This window comes from Leptonychotes weddellii, chromosome 5 (genome assembly GCF_054177405.1).
Source record: "Leptonychotes weddellii isolate Sample4059 chromosome 5, ASM5417740v2, whole genome shotgun sequence".
NCBI lineage: Eukaryota > Metazoa > Chordata > Mammalia > Carnivora > Phocidae > Leptonychotes > Leptonychotes weddellii.
The window spans coordinates 49,535,199-49,555,730 of record NC_138373.1 but is presented as its reverse complement, the minus strand read 5'-3'; the positions used below and the strand labels follow the sequence as shown (position 1 = coordinate 49,555,730).

The following is a 20,532-nucleotide window of genomic DNA, read 5'->3' as shown; positions in this document are numbered from 1 at the left end:
CAGCCAGACAGCCTGCTTCCCAATCTTTAGGAGTAGGAGCCAGATACCAGTCCACTGGGCCCCACCATGTCATTCTAGTCAGGGCGGCCAGGGGGGAGGGGGATGTGTCCTGATGAAGCCCCACTAGACTTGAAGTACAGGGCATAGCCCCTCCACCTTGCTCCCCTGGGTGGGTGTGGTGAAGTGAGGCTTCAGGCACCCAAATAGCTCTCTTTTATACCCTTTTATTCCTTAGATGTGGGTAGGGTCTTAAAAAATCATGTAATACTTTTCAGTTTTCTCTTTTGGGAAAACTTACATCTTGGCCTGGCACCCGATTTAGGAATATCATCTCATTAACTCAGGGCTTCAGTTGAAACTTTAAGTTATTTTTTCCAGATGGGGAATCTTAAATCAAGGGAATCCCCCGATTGCATAGAGCAAACATACCCACGTTTCAAGGGAAACTGATCTATCTTCCAGCCCCCACTTTTTTCTCCCACAGAGAGACACAGCTGCTGGGAGGATCTGTCCCAGATAGACTCCCAGGAAGATCATTTGATTTTAGAGACTAGAATCCAACACCATACTCAACAGCTTTCAGACCTATGCGGTAATTCTAATAAACTTAATAACTTGGACAAGTGTCTGTGAACATTATAAATCATGTTTCATCAGCAAGCTGTCATAAGCAACTTTAGCTGACTTACAGCCCAAGAAAACGGATGGAATCAACTTTGTTTCCCTGCAGCATTCTTGTTATGCCATTGGTGTTTCAAAGATTTCTCATGTCTCAACACTGAAACATCCATCTTGACTAATGGCAAAATTATACCCATAGGGTTTCACAAAAGACAAAAATTTGTCCTCATCTTCTTTGTGAATATCTCCTAGAATATGTCAGTCCAGCATCTCTGGGATACCATGTGTCTTGGACCATATGTACCTTCGTGTAGATGGTGGACCCTCTATGATTTTTCTTCTTCCTCTTTTGCTGACAAAATTGCACATGAAGACATTTTCCGTGCTACAAATTAAAAAGAAAATATCCAACTTGTATCAGGGGGAAGAGAAACATGTTGTTCACACAGCAAAACAAACAAACAAACAAAACCTACAAAAAGGTATAAAATAAACCACAACTAAGCTGTTATTTGACCATAAACTATTTCTAACAGAGGCTCAGATCCTCCTTCCCAAACATGTTCTCCGCCATAGTCTTATACACCTCTTGTCACTCACAATTTCACATCTTTCCCAAATATCCGCTTTCCAGCAGATGCTCCCAGTTCTCAGACACATTTCTGTCTGCTGGGCACACCTTTCTCCCCCTTTGTTGCCTGACAGCCAAGGCTTGACTCAAATGTCTACCTCTTCCCTGTGGGCAGCATTGGTACTTGATCCTTGTAATCCCCTAACACAGAGCACAGAGGTTGGCAGACTATAGTCTTGTGGGTCAAATCCAGCCCGTCACTGTTTTTATAAAGTTTTATTGGAACACAGCCACGTCATTTGTTTACATATTGTCTACAGCTGCTTTCTTGCCTGACAATGGACTTGAATTGTTGCAACAGGGACGGTAGGACAGGCCAAGCCTGCATATTCATTACCTAACCCATGACAGGAGGTTTGCTGATCCCTGCCCTAAAAAATTTGCATATGTCAAGAAGGGCTCTTGACATCCTGCACGAAAATTGTTTTGCTTACTTACCAGTTTGCCTGCTCACATCATCATAATCTTAGTCGTTCAAAGTATAGACCAGGAACAACCCAGGTTCTGCAGGTGGGTGGCCTGGTTTCAAGTGTTACCTCTCCCATTTATGAGCTGTGTGACTTTGAGAAAATCACCTCATCGGGCTGGGCCTCCAGTTTCTCGCGGGCAAAACAGGGATGATGATAACAGCCTCATAGGGTTGCAGTGAGGATTAAGCAAGATATTAAGAAATGCTTCAAATAACATGTGGAACACAAGATCTCAGCTGTAAGTAACCTTTGTATCCCATGGGCCATTAAAGTGGCCCACACTGGTGGAGGACCTGATATCCAGGGCATTCTCCATAAAGGGTTCTCGCATATGTAAGGAGTGAATGAAGAAAAAAGACACAGATGCTCCTGAGAGATTAAAATAATGGAAAATACCCAAAGTCGTCGACTAATTCCATGCACAAAGAAGAAGTTTGACTCTGCTTACTTACACAGGGGCAATAAAGGGAGGACAGAAGGTCTTCATGGAAATAATAGAAAAAAAGAAAGCTTTTGCTAAATAATAGAAATTCTCCTTGAGTTATATGGTTAGTTCAATAGCAGAAGAAAAATACAGATGCGCTGTCGGAAATCTGGCCCTCCCCCACCTTCCCCTCATCCTCTGAGTTTGAAGGGAAGGAAACTAACACCAGCATAACCCTCTCCTTCAGTAGATGCTAAGGGAGAAACTTCTTCAAATCCTCATGTGCCGTGACTATTAAATTAACCAAATATGGGCTTACAAGAAATACCAACCACCTGGCCCCAAATGGGACGAGATCATTCCCTAGCTTGTCCATGTATCCAGGGCCTCCCCTGCCCATCTCTTTTCTGAGCCAATGCTTCCTGGCTCAGTCCCGCAGGCTCTGAGCAGAAACCGAAGCCATCGCCCTCGGGCTCTGTCGCTGAGAAGGGGAGCTGTGCTAATTTGCCATGACTAGAAGACCTTTGAAGGTCTTTGCCAGTTTCTATCAAGGCGTAAGAAGCGATTATCACAATTAATGCAACTTACCATGTGTTACTTTTCCAAAAAAGCTATTTCAGGGTAGGTCTGCGGTCTGTCCCTTGCAGAGTTATAAAACTGATACTTTAACTCCATCCACGATCCCGGGTTTTCCATGTAAGACCTCAGAGAGAATCCTCAGAGGGCCCCCATACCAGCATTTGTCTGTCGGGCTCTCCGAGCTCCCTGATTCACCAATGCTCTTCACCTCAGGTGTGAGAAAGGTTCTCAGGGCGGGGCCAGATGAAGGAGCCGGCGTCGTAATGGATATTCAGACACTTATTTCTGCAGCGGCAGCCCACAACCGGCAGAGGGAGCTTCCTTTTTTGCCTTCAGCAACCCTTTCCCTTAACAGCATGCTCATCTTCGAAGATGCTGTCTACCAACGTGGCTTCTGACAACCAGAAGTATGGAGGAGACACGGTAGCGAGCGTATGTTGCCACGCGAGCCAAGGGAAATACAAAAATGCGTGCCAAAGGGATCCAGGCTGAACAGGAAAGAAAGGGAGAGGCAAAAACATGACTCCTAGTTTATATGAGCTGTTTTTTAGAAAATTAAAACGGACATTTAAGATCGAAGTTCAATTATCAAAGATCAAGGTAAAATGTAAAACAACTATTTGTTATTGGTATCCTTTTGGGGGGAAAAATAAACCCACTTGATTGCTGTCTTTATCATCCTTTCTTTTTAAATAGATGATTTAGGGTTCTGGGGAAATCCAAAGTGGTATCACCCATTGTAAAAAGCATGGTGCCAACCAAATGTCTGGAAAACCCATACTTCGCTTCTCACCAATCTCCCCTCATTCCTCTGAAAGAAATCTGGCTGCAGAGCTGCTAAGTGTGTAGTGAAAGGAGAAACAGGACAGCCTTTTCCCAGTGAAAACAGGATTCACAAAGACTGTGAGAAACAAACCAGCTTTTCTCCCTGTTCACGCATTTGGTGGAAGCTGCCATTTTCAGGTTTGGCACTTCTTTCCTTTCCAATAACCAAGAAGATTTTCTATGAGATATTTATATATCTATAAAGTACTATCTAATGTTTTTTAATGACTAAATGTTTTTATAATTTTTTTTTTTATCCCAATGCTTTGGCTTGTACAGTAACTTTCATTTTTACTGAGATCCGTGTAGCCCTCGGGTTTATGAGAGGTTGCTGGAAAATAAATTAGGTTCTTTGAGATGATCTTGGGAACCTTCAGAACTTGTTGTTCAGGAGATGATCTTTCCTCCCTCACCTACCTTCAGATGAAGCCAAGGGACTGGGACGAGGGCATTTATCTGAGGTGTAATGACAGTGTGTCCTTCAGTTGAAAGAGCTATGGCGGGGCAGAGGGTTATAGCTCACTGTTGCTGGAAACTGCCTTTTCCTCACGTCACGTGAGCCAACATCTTGCCCTGACTTAGGTGGCAAGGGAAACAGACACGTCAGTTTTCATTGTCAGCTTCTTAAAACATTATTTACCTGGCAGTGTTTGAACCGTGTATTTACTGTCACATTTTATATTGGCTATCAGGCTTCTATTTACCACTTAAGAGATATATTGAAAAATTACCCTCAAGATGTCACATCCAAGTGAAGATATATTTGAGGTTTTTAAACAAGATTGGGTTTTGCGTATACTAGCTGTGGGCAAATGAATTACAATTCGCAAAGTAAATTAAATAAAGTTAATAGATATGAAAACAACCAGTAAAGAGATGATCATTGTGATCTTAAGCTTCTGTCCAGCCCTTATAAACCATTGCAGACTGTGAGCCTTAAAGTAGAGCCTCGGTGGCAACCGGGATTCAAGTGAACAGGATGTAAAATTAAGCCATTGTGGACAAGCCTGTCATGGTCACAGATACTCCAAGTGTTCTTTCTGAAAGAGGGGACTCTGGACCGGCAGTGTGCACATGGCCCATGGGCAGCCCCACAGTCCCTGGGCATAACCTTCAGAGCCCTATGAGATGGTTGTGGGCAGCCTGGCCATGAGTCCATTTAATGACCTGAGGTGGCCTCCTATGAGGGACTCTGCCCATTAAAATCACTGTAGTTGTCAACTAACCAAAGAAGACTAAGTCCCCCCAGAATCTGAGAGCACATAATGGAATGGTCATTTAGGATTTAGAGGAGCACAGAGCCCACTTACAGAGAAAATCAGGAAAACAAGAATGGATGTTTACAAGAGAACATAGATCCTGGAAATTCAAGCCAGTCTTTGAAGACCTCTTGCTTTCCCACGGTTTGTGTGTTTTTATGATCCACACCCTTTTACCTCAGTTACTGAAGTGAGCCCTGTTCCTTTCAAAATTACCCTAGTACCATAGATACTGCTGTAGTTTCTACTACCATAGACTACTATAAATAGCCTAATTTAATTCCCAGAATAGATGTTGTTGTTACTCTTAAATATTTCACAGATGTACTCATAAACTTCCATAGGACAAAGATGACCACTTTTCATTTTCACTTGGTACTAACTAGACTTGATTTCTAGGAAAAGAGTATTTCTGCTGTACCAGCATTCAGCAATTAAACAGATCTCTAGAGAATATAGTTACCTGGTCATACCACCTGGAGAAAACCAGGTGTCCCTAGAGACTTCCCTGGTTCAAATGGTGAGGAAAAATTCCTATCTGTTCACTTATGGCTGTCCCTTTCACTTGGTTTTTTCTTTTTTTTATTTTTTAACATGGGAGAAAATATAAATAGAAAAATTACAAAGTTCAGACGAAAAGGAAACATCAGGGAGTGTGTGACATCTTTCAATCCTGTGGAAGATACAGGCATTAATACAGGCCCTGGGTTGGGATGGTGTGGCCCCCCATTCCCTATGAATTGTTCATAGAAAGTGAAGGACAGCTATGAAGTAAATCTCACCTTTAAGCTGAGGGCAAGGTGGTACCAAGATTTGTAAAGAGAACCTGGAGTAGAACTGGGACAGGAGATAAATATACATGGAACAGCATAAACTCATGTGCTGAGGTCATTTATTCAAACAAGTATGTACTGAACTCCAGACACTATTGCAGGTGCTGGGGATATCATCGCAGTGAGGAGAACAAAGTCCCTGCCCTCACAACGCTTCTATTCTAGTTCAGGGTGTCCCAAAGTGCAACCTACAAAATGCTAGTCTGTGGAGGGTCAGTAGTCAGTAGTAGAAAGGGGGTGCTCTGGTATTAAGTGTTGGAAAATACTTGGTTGAATGAAATCAAGCAGGTTTTCATAAAGCATATCTTCACAGCCATATTCCTTTGCGTGGGCTGCCCTAACAAAGTGCCACAGGTTTAGGGGGCTTCAACAACAGAAATTTATCGTGTCACCGTTCTAGAGGCTGGAAGTCCAAGCTCACGGTATGGGCAGGATTGTTTCTTCTGAGGCCTCTCTCCTTGGCTTGCAGACGGCTGTCTCCTCCCTGTGTCCTCACATGGTCTCCCCTCTGTGTGTGTCCGTATCCTAATCTCCTCTTCTTATAAGGATACTACGGTAGTTACATTGCATTAGCACCCACCCTGATGACCTCATTTTACCTTAACTGCCCCTTTAAAGACTGTCTCCAATACAGTCACCTTCTGAGGCACTAGGGGCTAGAATTTCAACATAGGAATTTGGGGGAAAGAAAAAATTCAACCAAAACAACAGCTTTGTGAAGCTGAGTCTTCCAGAATTGTAAATCAGACCGTGTCCATTCCATTCCCCTGCCTACGTTGAGGCCCCTTGAATGAAAGAGTGAACCCTAAAGTAAACTGTGGACTTTAGTTAATAGTTGGTAGCAAATGCACCACACTAATGCAAAGATGTTAATTATAGGAGAAACTGTATGTGGTGGGGGTGGGGGCTACGGAGGAACTCTGTGCTTTGTGCTCTATGTTTCGGTAAACCGAAAACCGCTCTAGAAAAAAAAAAAAAAGGCTACTGATTTTTTTTTTTTAAGGACAAATCCTATATAAACATTAAAATAAAAGACCCCTCAAATGGCTGCACATTACCAGATACTATGAGGAGCTGCCCCCTTTCTGCATCTCTGACCTCCCCTGCCCCTGGCTTCACTCTGTTCCAGCCACAGTGACCTTCCTTATGGTTCTAGAGCATGTCAATCTGGTTCACATTGGAGGGGCTTTTGCTTAGTGTTTCCTCAGCCTGGATTCTTTTTTCCTTCCCTGGTTTTCCGGCTCTCAGTTTACAGGTTACCTCCTCAGGGAAGTCCTTCCTGACTGCTTCACCTACAGGAGCCCACAGAGCACTATCCCATCCCCCTGCATTTATTTTATCCTTGTTTGTTAGGTTTTATTTCTGTGTCTGTGATCTGTTTGTTCCTTTTCTGCTCCCGGGGTCTTGTTCTCACTGAGTCCTCCCCGAGCACTTATTCCCATTTCCTCTGAGGCCACCTGGCCGAAGCTGCCCTCTGACCTGATCAATTGCAGCAGCCTCCTAACTGGTTATCAATAAGATACAAATGAAGATGAGTGTGATCCTTGAAGATGATTCCAACAATTGGGTCCTTTCGGCCAGATCTGGATTTCATTTCATATGCAAGGATCCCCTCCTCCCTCACCTTTTTCTCTTGAACAGCATAGCTGTAAACACAAGGGGGAAACAAAGAAAAAAGAAAGATCGCCCTTCTTCCCACAAAGATCTTTGTTTAGCATTTAAGATTTCACATCTTGGAACTGTTAGGGTAACCACCTGAGTTAATCTCAGCTGGGATAGTTGAGAAAGGTGATCCTGAAAGCAGCGAGAATTGATGAGGCAATTTAGAAGAAGAGAGATTTAAAAACACTGAGTGTTCCTGGTAGATTTTGGAGCACAGGTGTACTTTCTTCTATTTGGAAAGAATTGCAAAGAAATGCGGTCCAACGAGGTATGTTATCCAGTGACAGCTCCTCACTTACCCCAAAGTAAATGGGCTTCAGTGGGAGATTTGAAAGGTAGAAATATGGCCAGGGATTTTTATGCCTCTTTTCCTGAAGGGAAAGACCCCTCTTTCTTTCCAAAAACGGTCACAGGCGTGAATGAGTTCATGGTTTGGGGTTTTTTTTATTTGTTTCATTTTCTTTGTGTGTTTTGTTTTGCAAACAACAGAAACAAACTCAAACCAGCTGAAGCAAACAAGGGGGCATTGATGACAGGGGACACAGAGGTGCCATGGAAATGAAGGGTGGAAATGGAAGCTGGCTTTAGGAAGCTCCTGGAAAGCCCTCAGGGCTCCCTGTCGTGGCTTTTTTCTCCGGGACTACAAACTCCTTCACTTTCTGTGTGAACTGCCTTTCCTTCTCTGGGCCACAAGAGCACCAGTCACCCTCCTTCCGTCACCTAAGTATACAAAATATAAGTGTTGCAGCCAGCGGAGTCTGTCTTTGAGTCTCAGTCTCAATCCATGTTCCTGGGAGAAGTCGTGTTAGTGGCACCGTGTCCATCTGTGGCCAAGCGGCGGAGGAGGGAGACTCACAGGACACACTGACTTTCACCTCTGTGTTCTGTACATAGTGGAAGTGAAATGAAAGCTGGGGAAGTGAGAGAAAGAGCGAAGGGGAGTTGCTGGGAGCTGCACTGATGTTCCGCAGAGCCCCACACTGTGTGCAGGATCATCATCCATCCATTAACGATTTATGGAGCCACCCCTACAAAAGCGCAGACTTGCTGCCATTGAAGACAACTCCTGCCCTCTAGAAGCCGGGAAGCGAAATATGCACATATGGAAATTGTCGGGCAACATGCAAATAGGACATTTTGGGATGAAATATTTACTGGGTACCTGCCATTTACGAGATACTGCGGGTCATTAGGGAGTGAGGGTACTAGTAACTAGCTGCCCCCTCCTTGTCCAAATTCTAAACCCACTGAGAAATAATATAAAGCCAGAAGAGACACAAGTGCTGCCTTTATTACCAATAAAGGCTGGGTTGGGGGAGGCAGTGTTTTATCGCAGTTAAACGGGCTTTCTTTGCTAAACCACAGAGTTAGGCAGAGATGGGTGGAGCCAAGCACATGGCCTGGTATTCCAAACTCCATGCATTAAACACCTACTATACATCAGGCGCTGCTCTAGATATGGAGATATAGCAGTGAACAAAATTAAGTTTCTGCCCTTATGAACTTGACTTTCTAGTGGGGAGAAATCGACGACAACAACAACAACAACAAAAGGTGATGGTGTATACACCTGTGTGGGTCTGCTAGGGCTGTCATTATGAAGTACCACAGTCCAAGTGGCTTTGAAAACAAGTTAATTGTCTGACACTTCTAGAGGCTGGAAATCTGAGTTCAAGGTGTTGGCGAGGCTGGTTTCTTCTGAGAGCCGTGAGGGTAGGATCGATCCCAGGCTTCTCTCCTGGCCTTGCAGATGGCTGACTTCTCTCTGTGTCTTCACTTGGTCTTTACTCTGTCTTAATCTCTTATAAGGACACCAGTCACATTTGGCTAGGGCCCACCTGAGTGACCTCATTTCAACTGAATCACATCTATAAAGATCCTATCTCCAAATACAGTCATGTTCTGAGGTCCTGAGACTGAGCCCTGGTTAGGACTTCAGCATATGGACTTGGGGTGAGGAGACACACCTAGGCGCCTAATAGCACCATCAGGAAAATCAAAGCAGGGTTAGAGAGTTTTGATGGATAGAACACTGCTTTAGACAGGGAAGACATTAACAAAGATGTAAAATTTGAATACAAGTTTTATTTTAATGAATATTAAGGCCTTTGAAGACATTCCAGGTGGGGTAACAGAGCAAGGGGTTGGGCATGGAGTGTGTATGAGATATGTCAGCGTGAAGTGAGGAAATCTGGGGGACTCAGGGGAGCTTTTTTAGGAGTACTAGAAATCAGAGTCATCCGCAGGGTGTAGTGAGGTGATAAATTACACTTAGCTTGAGGTTAGGAATTTGGGATTTATCTTGAAACAACTAGGCTGAGAGTCCTTTGAAGATTCCAGGAAACAGTAGGAACAATGAACATGGTCTCTTGGGAAGAAGAATCTAAACTCAGTAAGTAGAATGAATGAGAAGTGGGACCGGCTGGAGGCCAGGGGATCATTTTAAAGGAAGAATCCACTGAGTCAAAATCAGCATTCAAATCTGTGAGTTACATGAAATAAGTCATACTCATTAAACTCCCTGGAAATGGTTACCTGGAGTAGAGTTATGCCCATATCCATAGTTCATCTGCTGCTGCAATTAAAAGGCAGAAAATGCTGTCAAACTTGGATTGGAAATGCTGAGCAGGTCTCCAGGCTCAAGGGATGGCTAGCTCCTGGCCAGGCGAGCCGTTGGGATTTTCATCACGCCTTTGTCTCTCAGCCATGTCCACACCAAGACCATTAGGTACGGGTAGGACTGTGTCCTCCCAAAATTTGTACTTTAAAGTCTAACTCCCAACTACCTCAGAATATGGTGGTATTTGGAGACAGGGTATTTAAAGAGGTAATTAAGGTAAAATGAGGTCATTGGGATGGACCCTAAAGCAATATGACTGGTGTCCTTATGAGAAAGAGATTAGGAAACAGACAGGTGCATGAGGGAAGACCATGTGAGGATACAGCAAGAAGACAGCCATCTATCTATAAGCCAAAAAGAGAGGCCTCAGAAGAAACCATCTTGCCAACACGCTCATCTTGGACTTCCAGCCTCCAGAACAGTGAGGCAAAAAATTTCTGTTGTTTAAGCGCCCCAATCTGTGGTACTTTGCTACAGCAGCCTTATCCATCATTCTGTTCTGATGGCCACTTCTGAGCATGCCTTAGAGTTCCAGAAACCTTCCTTCATCATCTTTTTCTCATGTTTTGCTTACAGCCAATGCTTAGCCTCCTTACTTCACTTTAAGTCCAGTTTCTCCGGTTCTATCCATAAACAGAGGAAAAGGGTTCCATCATCCTCATCATGCTGCCTCATCCAATACCTAGCCACTAGTCACCTGTGGTTATTTAAACTTAACTCAATTAAAATTAAATACAGTTAAAAATTCAGTTTCTCCAGCACTAGCCACATTTCAAGTGCTCAGTAGCCACATGTAACTAGTGACCACCCTATTAGACAGCACGTAGATAGAACATCTCTTTTATCACAGAATGTTGTACTGGACAGCACTGGTATAGAAGAAAGCTTAACCTTTCCTTAAAGCCCAACCTGTTGTATTTATTAAGGTTCTCTCCAGTGTAAGCAACATAAACCCACTATTGGTAGAATAAGGTTTAAAAAATGGGATAGGAAGGTGGTGGTGGGTCTTACTGGGAAATACCAAATATCCCACAGGACCAGAAGGACAGTTGAAAGAACCAAGGGCAGCTCCAAGGACTTGGACAGTAGGCTTTTGTGGGCCTTTCCTCTACGGAGCTATCAATTTCTACGTTTTTCTATGCTGTATCTCAAAAATCAGGAAAGAGAAGCTGAGTGGCCCATTTTGAGACAAGAGTCTACTCGGCCAGATGAAACTGAGAAAGATACGGCAACAGGGCGCTAAAGGACAAAATGGCCACATGACGTCCACCCTGATGTCTTCTCGATGGTACCAAAGGATAAGGAGTCACTGTGAGTGAAGCCACCACCTCGATCAGGGCACTGTTACGGATAAATGAAGTATCTCTTTAGTGGTTGATCCAGAACCTTCCACTGCACAGTAAGCCTTGGGTATGCTTCGATCTTTACTTTTTGTAGGATGAAAGCAGCAAGCATGTTGGGTTCCTTTACCTATTTTGACAAATATTTACTGAGGGCTTGTTTGTGCACAGGTGTTGATATAGATGCTATGGGAGAAATAAAAGGGAATAAGGTATGTTTTGTTAAAAATATATCTCATCCCCCAATAGGAACCTGTTCTATACAAAGCTGAATAATCTGGGAACTGATCAGGAGGCTAGTTTCACTGAATTCTTTGCCCCATCCTTTCCCAACCTTAATAAATATTTTTATTCTTTTGCTGCTTCATCACTCTGACAAATTATACAAAATACACAAGAAACCCTCAAACCTATGGCCCTCCCTTCCCAAGCAACCACCTCATTTACTTTAACCAGTTCTGATTGCCAAGATCAACTATAATGACATCTTGCCGAAGCCCACACTTCTGTTAGGAAAATCCTGTAATTTTCCACTTTCATGAATAGTTTACCCAAAAAGAGTTTTCCAACTTGAATCTTGTACATTTTATTTAAGTCAGCGTACATATGCCTCAATCATCCTGTGACACTGAGCTCTATGATTGCAGTTAAATTCCACACAAAGACTTCAAGTCCCTTTAAAATACGCTGTCTACCATAAAGAGGCCACTTCATTTCAGAGAACTCAGTTGAGATTGAACTGTCTCTTACTTTCAATGAAAAAATATTACACAAATGAATCATCAAAATAATTGCAGTTGTGGATAAAAAATTAAATCACTAATGATTCCAAAATTAATAATCAGAAAACAAAGGGAGGAGTATATTGAGTGGATGACAGCAAAAAATGAATCTCCAGGCCAACAAAACAGTGAAGATTTTAATTTGGAGTTGCTCTACTCCCAGCTATCCGTTCGTAGCGCACATCCATCAAGTCCTGATGAATATGAAGGAGCACGGTTTATCATGCCACCAGAGCCCTAAGGACGTCCATGGATTTGGAGTTGGTCAGAGGAAATGGCAGACACCTGTATGGTGATTCTTCAATGTTCCTCTCTTTCCTCCCTGTTGTTTATTTACAATTGCACTGATAATAGCGTAATTGTCATTTCAAAGGGATTCCAATTCTTTAGATAGGCTCACATTGCTTCAAAATCTGTCCGTGACCATGATGAACCGTAAATGCTGAACTAAAACGTGCTGCCATATTTGAAGCTTGAGTTGTTCAGAGAAAGCCGGTCTGTAACACCCTCAAAGAAAGAAAATCAGCAAGTCATTTTCCTCTCTCATTCAGATTCCCCTTTACTAGTTTAAACCACCTATATTTATTCTTGCATTTTTTTTTTATTCTTGCATTTTTTATCTCCCTGGCTCCGTTCCCTTTTGTGTCATGAAAGAGTATTTATCTCCCCCCTTTGTATTATGTACCGTTTATCGCTTTGTAAGAGCAGTGTGCCTTTTATCTTTTGCTGATGGGAGACTGTTACCTTTTGAGTGGTTTCTGGTCCTGGGTATGAATTCGCCCCTCATGGGGATGGCATTACCATCCCCTGAACCCATTTCAAGTTCATTTGCATTTCACAATACATATTTCTATATCTGCGTGTAGATCTAAGAGGAGCTGAAAACCATTAAAATTCCTACTATTCTGCATGCTCAAAAATCTTCAGAAAATTCATCATCTGTGTCGGGAGTACTGAGGTGCTGTTACCTTGCATACACGCATCTGTATTTTAGAGATTGTGAGTAAATATCCAATGGCTTAGTACAGGCTTCATTAAGGAATTGCTAGGGTTGACATAAATACTCTTATTAATTATAAGTAACCAATTCAACACGAAGGGAGAAAAGTGATTTTTGTATTTGCGGTAAGTAGTTCACGCTTGCAGTTCACAGGGGTGCATAGGGTTGGCAGTCTTTTATATGACTAGTTCCTGGTGTTTATGAATATTGTTATCAGACAGTATATGCAATCATTTTGTTTTCAAAATTGAACACTTAGGTGTGATTTAGTTAACTCCCTATCTGCTCATGGTTGTGTTTTTATAATATAAGTAGTAACGCTTTCATATCTGTAGTAATTCACGGGTCAAAATATTGTAGGCATGCCTTGGGAACAGATCTGCCAAATGGTTTAACCTCTTTTCTTTTTTTCTGTAGCTAGTCACATTTGATCTCCTCAAATTACATACTAAAAAGAAACAGAAATGTGGAATTTATTTGCATTTGTTTTCCCCCCGAGCTTCGTCACTCTGATGATAGCATTTACTAGACTTCTGATTTTTATTTGAAAATGAGTCGTCACCCCTTCTGGTTTAAACTGCACCCTCTGCTCTTCCTCCTATTCATTCTGCTCTTGCTAATTGTGTATTTTCTGGGAGTACCGTTTGCTGCTTGTTCAGCATGTCAGCTTTCTTTGAATGAATTTCAAGATGTACTAGGGTTGGTAAGCTGAATTAGATTTGGGCTGCTTCTGTTTCTCACTGGGGAACATTTCTTCATTTTCTGGGAAGCTGTCTTTGACTGTTATTCATGATACAGTTTCATACCTCTCAATAAACGCTTAGAATTTGATAATAAAAAAAACCTCATTCTCCTGAATGTTGACTTGCTTCTCTTAATAAATCATAAAATGAAGATAACCCACGATGTTTCCCTTTTTGCCTTGGCTATTGGGGAACCCAGAAGTATTCTATTTTCTATATAGCAGTCACCGTCCTTGATGTAACACTTCTGTGCAATTCTTTCTCCCTAGTCCCCAGCCTTTCTTTCTGTCACCTTGCTGTAGTTCTCTTGTTTTGATTTTTCAGGAGCTATTTTGTGTTTTTCTTGTTAGAAATGTCAAATACTTCTTTGGAACTCGGTGAAGTTTAAAAGAATTAAAGTGATCATTCTGTATTTTAGAAGAAATATATGGCCTCCATTTCTATTTTTTTTTAAAGATTTTATTTATTTATTTGACAGAGAGACACAGCAAGAGAGGGAACACAAGCAGGGGGAGTGGGAGAGGGAGAAGCAGGCTTCCCGCTGAGCAGGGAGCCCGATGCGGGGCTCGATCGCAGGACCCTGGGACCGTGACCTGACCTGAAGGCAGACACTTAACGACTGAGCCACCCAGGCACCCCCATTTCTTGACGGTAGTTAGAGGATAGGCAGAAACCTTCCCATGAATCCTAAAGAAATGAAGGGAAGAACCCCAGAGGAGATCCACTGGGACCTATAGTTTGGGTGCTTCATATGGCCATCCTTTTGGGCCAGAATCCCTGAGGAATTCATGTTCTTTTTCAGTAATCACAGGTGAATTTTTGCTCCCCATCACGGGGAGCATGGTATGAGGCATTTTGAAAATACAGTAAACAAATCTAATCGCTGGTTTCAACTATTAGAACCAGGTCTGCAAGTATCCCTTCTGGGAGATGAACACACATTAGGTATGACATCTAAGGCCCCAGTGCATTTTTTTTTTAAAGATTTATTTATTTGTGGGGGGTGTGGGGGTGGGGAATGAGCAGAGGGCGAGAGAGAGAGAGAGAGAGAGAGAGAGAGAAGCAGACTCCCCACTGAGCACAGAGCTAGATGTCAGGCTAGATCTCAGGACCCTGAGATCAGGACCTGAGCCGAAATCAAGAGTCAGACCCTTAACTGACTGTGCCACCCAGGTGCCCCAGCCCTAATCCATTTCTAACTCTGATTCTTGTACAGGTTATTTCTCAGCTCTTTTTTCCCTTCTTTTATCAAGATTTGATACTAATCTGGTTCTTAATCTAACATTTTTGGCAGTGGAAGGGTTTTGTGTCTTTTACAGAAGTCTGGTCCTTAGAAATATCTAATTTCCAGTACAGTCTTATTCACTACATCCAGATTTCTTAAATCTTACAAAGTTCTTTTGAAAGCTATGCTGTCAAATCCCAATTTAACAATTCCAATCGACAAACAACCCATTTAGCCCCCAGTCAATATGTCTTTAGGGCCTGTGGGTGGGGTAGGGCCTAAAGATGAAAAGTCCTGGCATTCCTCTCAGTCACAAGAGAGGGGACAAGTTCTACCCCACCCCCCAACAAAGCAGCAGGAGGGAAGCACAGTGAGAGAAGGACATGCCAAGGCTCTGGAGGCACCAGAGAGGCAGGGGGCAAGTGAGGGGATGCGGGGTGGGAGCCAGTAGGGGGAGGGATGAAGGAGGAGGTGGCCTTGGAGCTGGGGGGCAGGGAGTTTGAAAAAGGGATAATACCGGGAGGAGGAAAGAGGAGAGGGAGGAAGTTGGTGGCCAGGGTAGAGGAGAAGACAAGGACAAAGTGGGAAATGACAAGACCACTTCCTGCGAGATTAATGACCACTTCCGGTGTGATGAACCAATAACCAGAGAATGGATAACGAGGGGGCCAGGTATGAAAATCAAGGCTGGGAAGGCAAAGAGGCCTTGTGGCAATTTCTGAAGAGGCTGGCACTCCGAGCTTAAGTAGTTGGACTTTCCTGCCATGCGAACGATGAGGAAGTTACTGTTTCTGGGCAGAGTGGGGACGCACTGAGCAGGTGCTGAAGGCAGATCACTGCAGATGCGAGCGTGAGGCTGGCTGGTGATGGGAGAGGCTTCAGGAGGAGGAAATGGACAGCGGAGCCCAGTTCTTGTGGGTTTTAACTCCGTTCAATTGAATTACATTGAACACATTAATGAGAAGATAATAGAAGTGACTTATCCAGAGAATTCATTCTAACTAGTACAGTCAAACACTGGATAAAACATTACATTAGGGCCCTCTGAGCTTGTTCTGAATTTCTGAAGGAAAAGTTAATTATGTAGTTTAGACCTAATGCATGATTATATCTGAGAACCACATGCCTAAAATTCCTTTTCATTAGCTCCTTTTTTTCTTTTTTCTATTCAAGGCCTTCTGTAAAAAAAAAAAAAAAAGCCCATGCCACCCTCAGCCCTGGGGGAAATGAGCAAAGAGGGCCTTTCAGTGGTCTATGTAATGCTAGAACAAATGTTCATGTGTACTGGGGTGCTGGAATCATGTTATGGGGCTTTCACTAAGAGAATCCATCGTGGGTAGTCCACTTCTGGCTCTCAATATCCAACTCCTGAGACCTTCTGCCCACCCGCAAAAACAAACCCTGAAGAGTAAATGTAAAGAGATCATCTGTATGTGATTGCAGATATATACACATACATCTATAAATGCATGATGGCAGCTACCGCATAATAGACATGCTCAGGGAATCCTCAATTTAGCAAACAGTTTTGAACTTTCTTTTACAAAAGCAGCCATTGGTAATAAAATGAACCATTTTGCCTCTGCTCCTGCCCCTGTGAAGTTGCTAGCCTGCTGGAATAGTCCAAACAAGACAGCAGCAGACAGTAAAAGGCTAAAAGACCCAGAATGATAAGCATCTGTGGAGCAGCTCACGTTCGGAATATTTCCATGTGCTGATGAGTCTTAGAAGCCTGAGTGAAGCCAGAGAACCTTTGCAGATATTGATGAGTGGGAAGATTGCTCCTTGTATCTTGGACTCTCCGGGCAAAAGAAAAACACACCAAACCCTCATCTACGTACTACGTAGCACCAGCTTTTACTGGCTTTTTCCACTTTCCAGAGCCAAAGATAAAGTAATTAATAAAGTTATGAATTGGTACAGGGCGCCTGGGAGGCTCAGCCAGTTAAGCAACCGACTCTGGATTTTGGCTCAGGTCATGATCTTGGGGTCCTGAGATTGAGCCTCCACATTGGAGCTCCACGCTCATGGGGGGAGTCTGCTTGTCATTCTCTCCCTTTCCCTCTGCCCCTCCCCACACATGCTCACTCGCTGTCTCTATCTCTCAAGTAAATAAATAAATCTTTAAAAAAATAAATTATGAATGGTTACAACTACTTTCAGTTGGAAACACTGAAATATACAACTACTTATATTCAACATACAACTCCCTCATTTTTTTCCCCTCCAGCTTATTACAGATCTAAACTACCTCGGCAATTTATTTTTAGGATTATGGTTTCAAATTGTACCTATTTTTATACGGTTTAAGACTTTTCCCAAGAGGTTGCCTGAATTAGGGAAAAGCTGTTATGTCTATTCACATACAAATACCCAAGGAATGCAGTATTTATTCACAGGACAGATTGTTCATATTAAAGGTGAGTTGCTCTGGGGTCACACTCATGTAGGAGTGGGGCCAATGCACCTTCCCTTGATATTCATATCAACTCGAGCCCACTTTCTCTCAGAGCCAGATTGTGGGATATTCTAGAAGATCGGCTGCTCTTGGCAAGATCTGGCTCTGTCGGCTGTTCTCTGTAAGTCCTCTCAGGATTCATGATGCTTTAGAATTTTAAAACAAAACGAAAGAAACAAAACAATAAGACTACGCCAGTTTTTGCCGCTGCCTGCCTGGTCGGGCTGTGTGCTGCATAGCTGTGTTCCTATGATGTATTTTCTGCCTGAAATTCCCTGTGGTCTAATGGCAGCTGTGTTTAGTTTCTTGAATTCACCCATCTTCCTTGTATGGCTGAGGTATCATGACCGTCCCTTGGGAAGACTGGCTGACCCCCTTAGACTTCGTTCTTGGTAACTTTTCCTTCAGTTCTACATCAAATAGGGTCTTAGGGACTGAACATTCCACCCATGGAAAGCAAGTATAAAATATCATATCCATCCTAGAGATTCCATCCTTGTCTTGATTGATATGGCAAGAATTTGAGACCAACTTGAAGCCATACGTTGTAACCAAGCCTTAGGTAAAGTGCTGATTACCATCTCTCCTTCTGGCTATTCAATAATTTTCTGACAATAGACTTGCCAAGCTAACTTTCCAACTCACTATCTTCCATGGAGTTTTTCGTTGAAAATTCCCTACTGTATGTGCTTATGACTTAGGTGTCCTTCAGAGTGATTGCTCTTCTGGCTAACTCAAAGCAGCCCTCTCTTGTATGTTCACTTTTTCTTGAGGATCATCACCCGCAGGAATAGTTCCTGAGTAACTATCAATGATTTTTAAATACACTTGCAACTTGTTGACTTGGGGAACTTCCCAGAGCAGGGGAAAACACATTTTAATGCTTCCTACTAGGTTGTAAATCCAAAATCTTGGTCTGTCAAACTGCAGTGAATTAAAATTATCTTGCTATAAAACTTTTTTTTTTCTCTTACTTTGGAGAAGGGTGAAGTGATCCTTGTGTTAGTTTTGTCTTACTTTGTTTTATATTATACAATAGTACACACAGGCAACTCTCCTGGGGAACTTGGGTGTTCTAATTTTGTCTAAATCTATGACATTTAGTATCCATTTGATGTCATTTGTCTTAAGTCTGACCCTTTAGCTTCCTTTACTACTACTAAGCCTGTGTTCGACCATCCAGCCCATATGCCCACGCACTACTCAGCAGTCCTACAACAAATGAACATGGAAATTGACATTTATTGGGCTCTGGTTTTGAGTTGGGTATCATTATAATTGTATGCATTAACTCACTCAGTCTTCACAACATTAGTGTTAGGTATTCGTGTTATTCCCGTTTTAGAGAAAAGGGAATTAAGCCTCAGGGAGGTTAAATAACTTTCATAGCAACTAAATGAGGAAACCAGGATCCAAATTAAGACCCATCTGATTCCAAAGCCATAAGGATATACTACTTCCCTACATTACTCCAGGGAGACCCTTTCTGGCTAGAAATCTATAACTCTTCAGTCAAAGGTGTGTATGTTCTGAAATATAATTTAGAGATCCAGGAACCAAAGGTAAATAGCTGATCCCAGTCTGATTTTTTTTTTTTTTTTTTTTTTTACTCTTTTTATCTCTATTTCTGTAGATAGTCCTTGGGTTTGTTAACTCATGTTATTTTCCTCTTATAAATGCTATTTCTGGTTAAGTACTGCTGGATTTGGAAATCATTCTCATGACTAAAGATTTGTTTGCCTAGTAAGAGCCCAGTGTAAGGCTGTGCTGTCAGTGGGCGCTCAATAAAGATTAATGGATGGCGGTGCGGGTCTGCGTGGGAGTCGTGTGGCTTCGGATCTGCACGATTCTCCGAAAGAGACAGAAATGAGGCAGGGAGATAAAAATTACTGGGTCATAATCCAACCCAGATCCCGGGTTTCTGTATTGGACTTCATGATCTGAATGGTCACGACGGCCCAGGTGCCGAAGGAAATGGGAACATAGAGCCTTGTGTTTTCTCGAGACACGATTGGGAAAATTAGATCCCAGGGCTTGCTTCCAAGATTAATATCAACTTTGAGAGAAAACTTGCTTCTCTGATGAGGGCTGAAGAGAATCAAATATTTTTTTTTAATTGACACATTTTCTATTATTATATACATATAGAGATGATGAGTAATATGCCATATCAGATGGCTTATTCAAACTGTCAGAATAAGGGCTGAAGCGTGAGTAACTTTCCAGAGAACCTTCTGAGAAATTCAAGCAGTGGAAAGTGGCAGCCACCAGCCGTTAGTTCATCTACTACCCAGCCATCCCTGAACAACAACAAAAATTTCTCCCAAAGCACGTGGTGGGACACCTTTAGAGAAAAGGGAGATCGATAATGTAAACTGACTTCACTCAACAGCCAACTGTCCATGCGCCACCCGGGTTTGTGCACTCAGTGGAAAAACGGGTCAGCCATGTGACCTGGGAAATGTTGCCTGCATCGTGCATGATGCCGACAGAGCACTTTTCCAAATCTCAGCAGACCTTTAAGATGTTGGTGCCCTCGCTTGCAAAACCAAGCTGTGCTTTGGCATTAGAGATGGTGGAAAGAGAAACGCCTCCATTACTAGGGCCGGTCCCAGAGCTCTGAGATTGCAGTGTAGAGGAGAGTGTAACAGGATACACACTGGGCAGCCTTTCTCCTGCTCAGAGCTGTGTCTCACACTTACCGTCCGCGAAAGTGAGCAGGTACGGAAGAGCTTTCTAGCATTCATTCCGGCTCTACCATTTCATGGTATCCTCACTGGCTTCCTCTGTTAAGATGAGCAGTCCTCAATGGAAGTATATCTTGAGGTTTTCAATGAGAATTTATTTATTCAACTCTACCTTTTAAAAATGCCCCTTTTATCCCCCACTGGACTCTCTGTAGCAATGAGGAGGTCTTATGAATTTTGATAACTTGGTGCATTGGAAAAGAGTTTGATTAATACATTAACATTCACAGCCGTTCCCACCCTTTACTATTTTGTCCCCCAAAAGAAAGGTGACTTTTGAGAAGCAACCCACATGGTGTGTTAGGAAAATAGG

General features: G+C 42.7%; 1 protein-coding gene across 1 annotated transcript in view; it reads right to left on the bottom strand.

The window, feature by feature from the left end:
• Positions 1-683: 683 nt before the first annotated feature.
• The window catches only part of PTER (phosphotriesterase related), a 99,332-nt gene continuing 79,483 nt past the window's right edge, over positions 684-20,532 (bottom strand). The window contains exon 5 of the mRNA XM_081820672.1: positions 684-1,006. Within this exon, the coding sequence (XP_081676798.1) occupies positions 880-1,006 (127 nt within the window). The 3' untranslated portion in view covers positions 684-879. The remainder of the gene's footprint in view (positions 1,007-20,532) is intronic.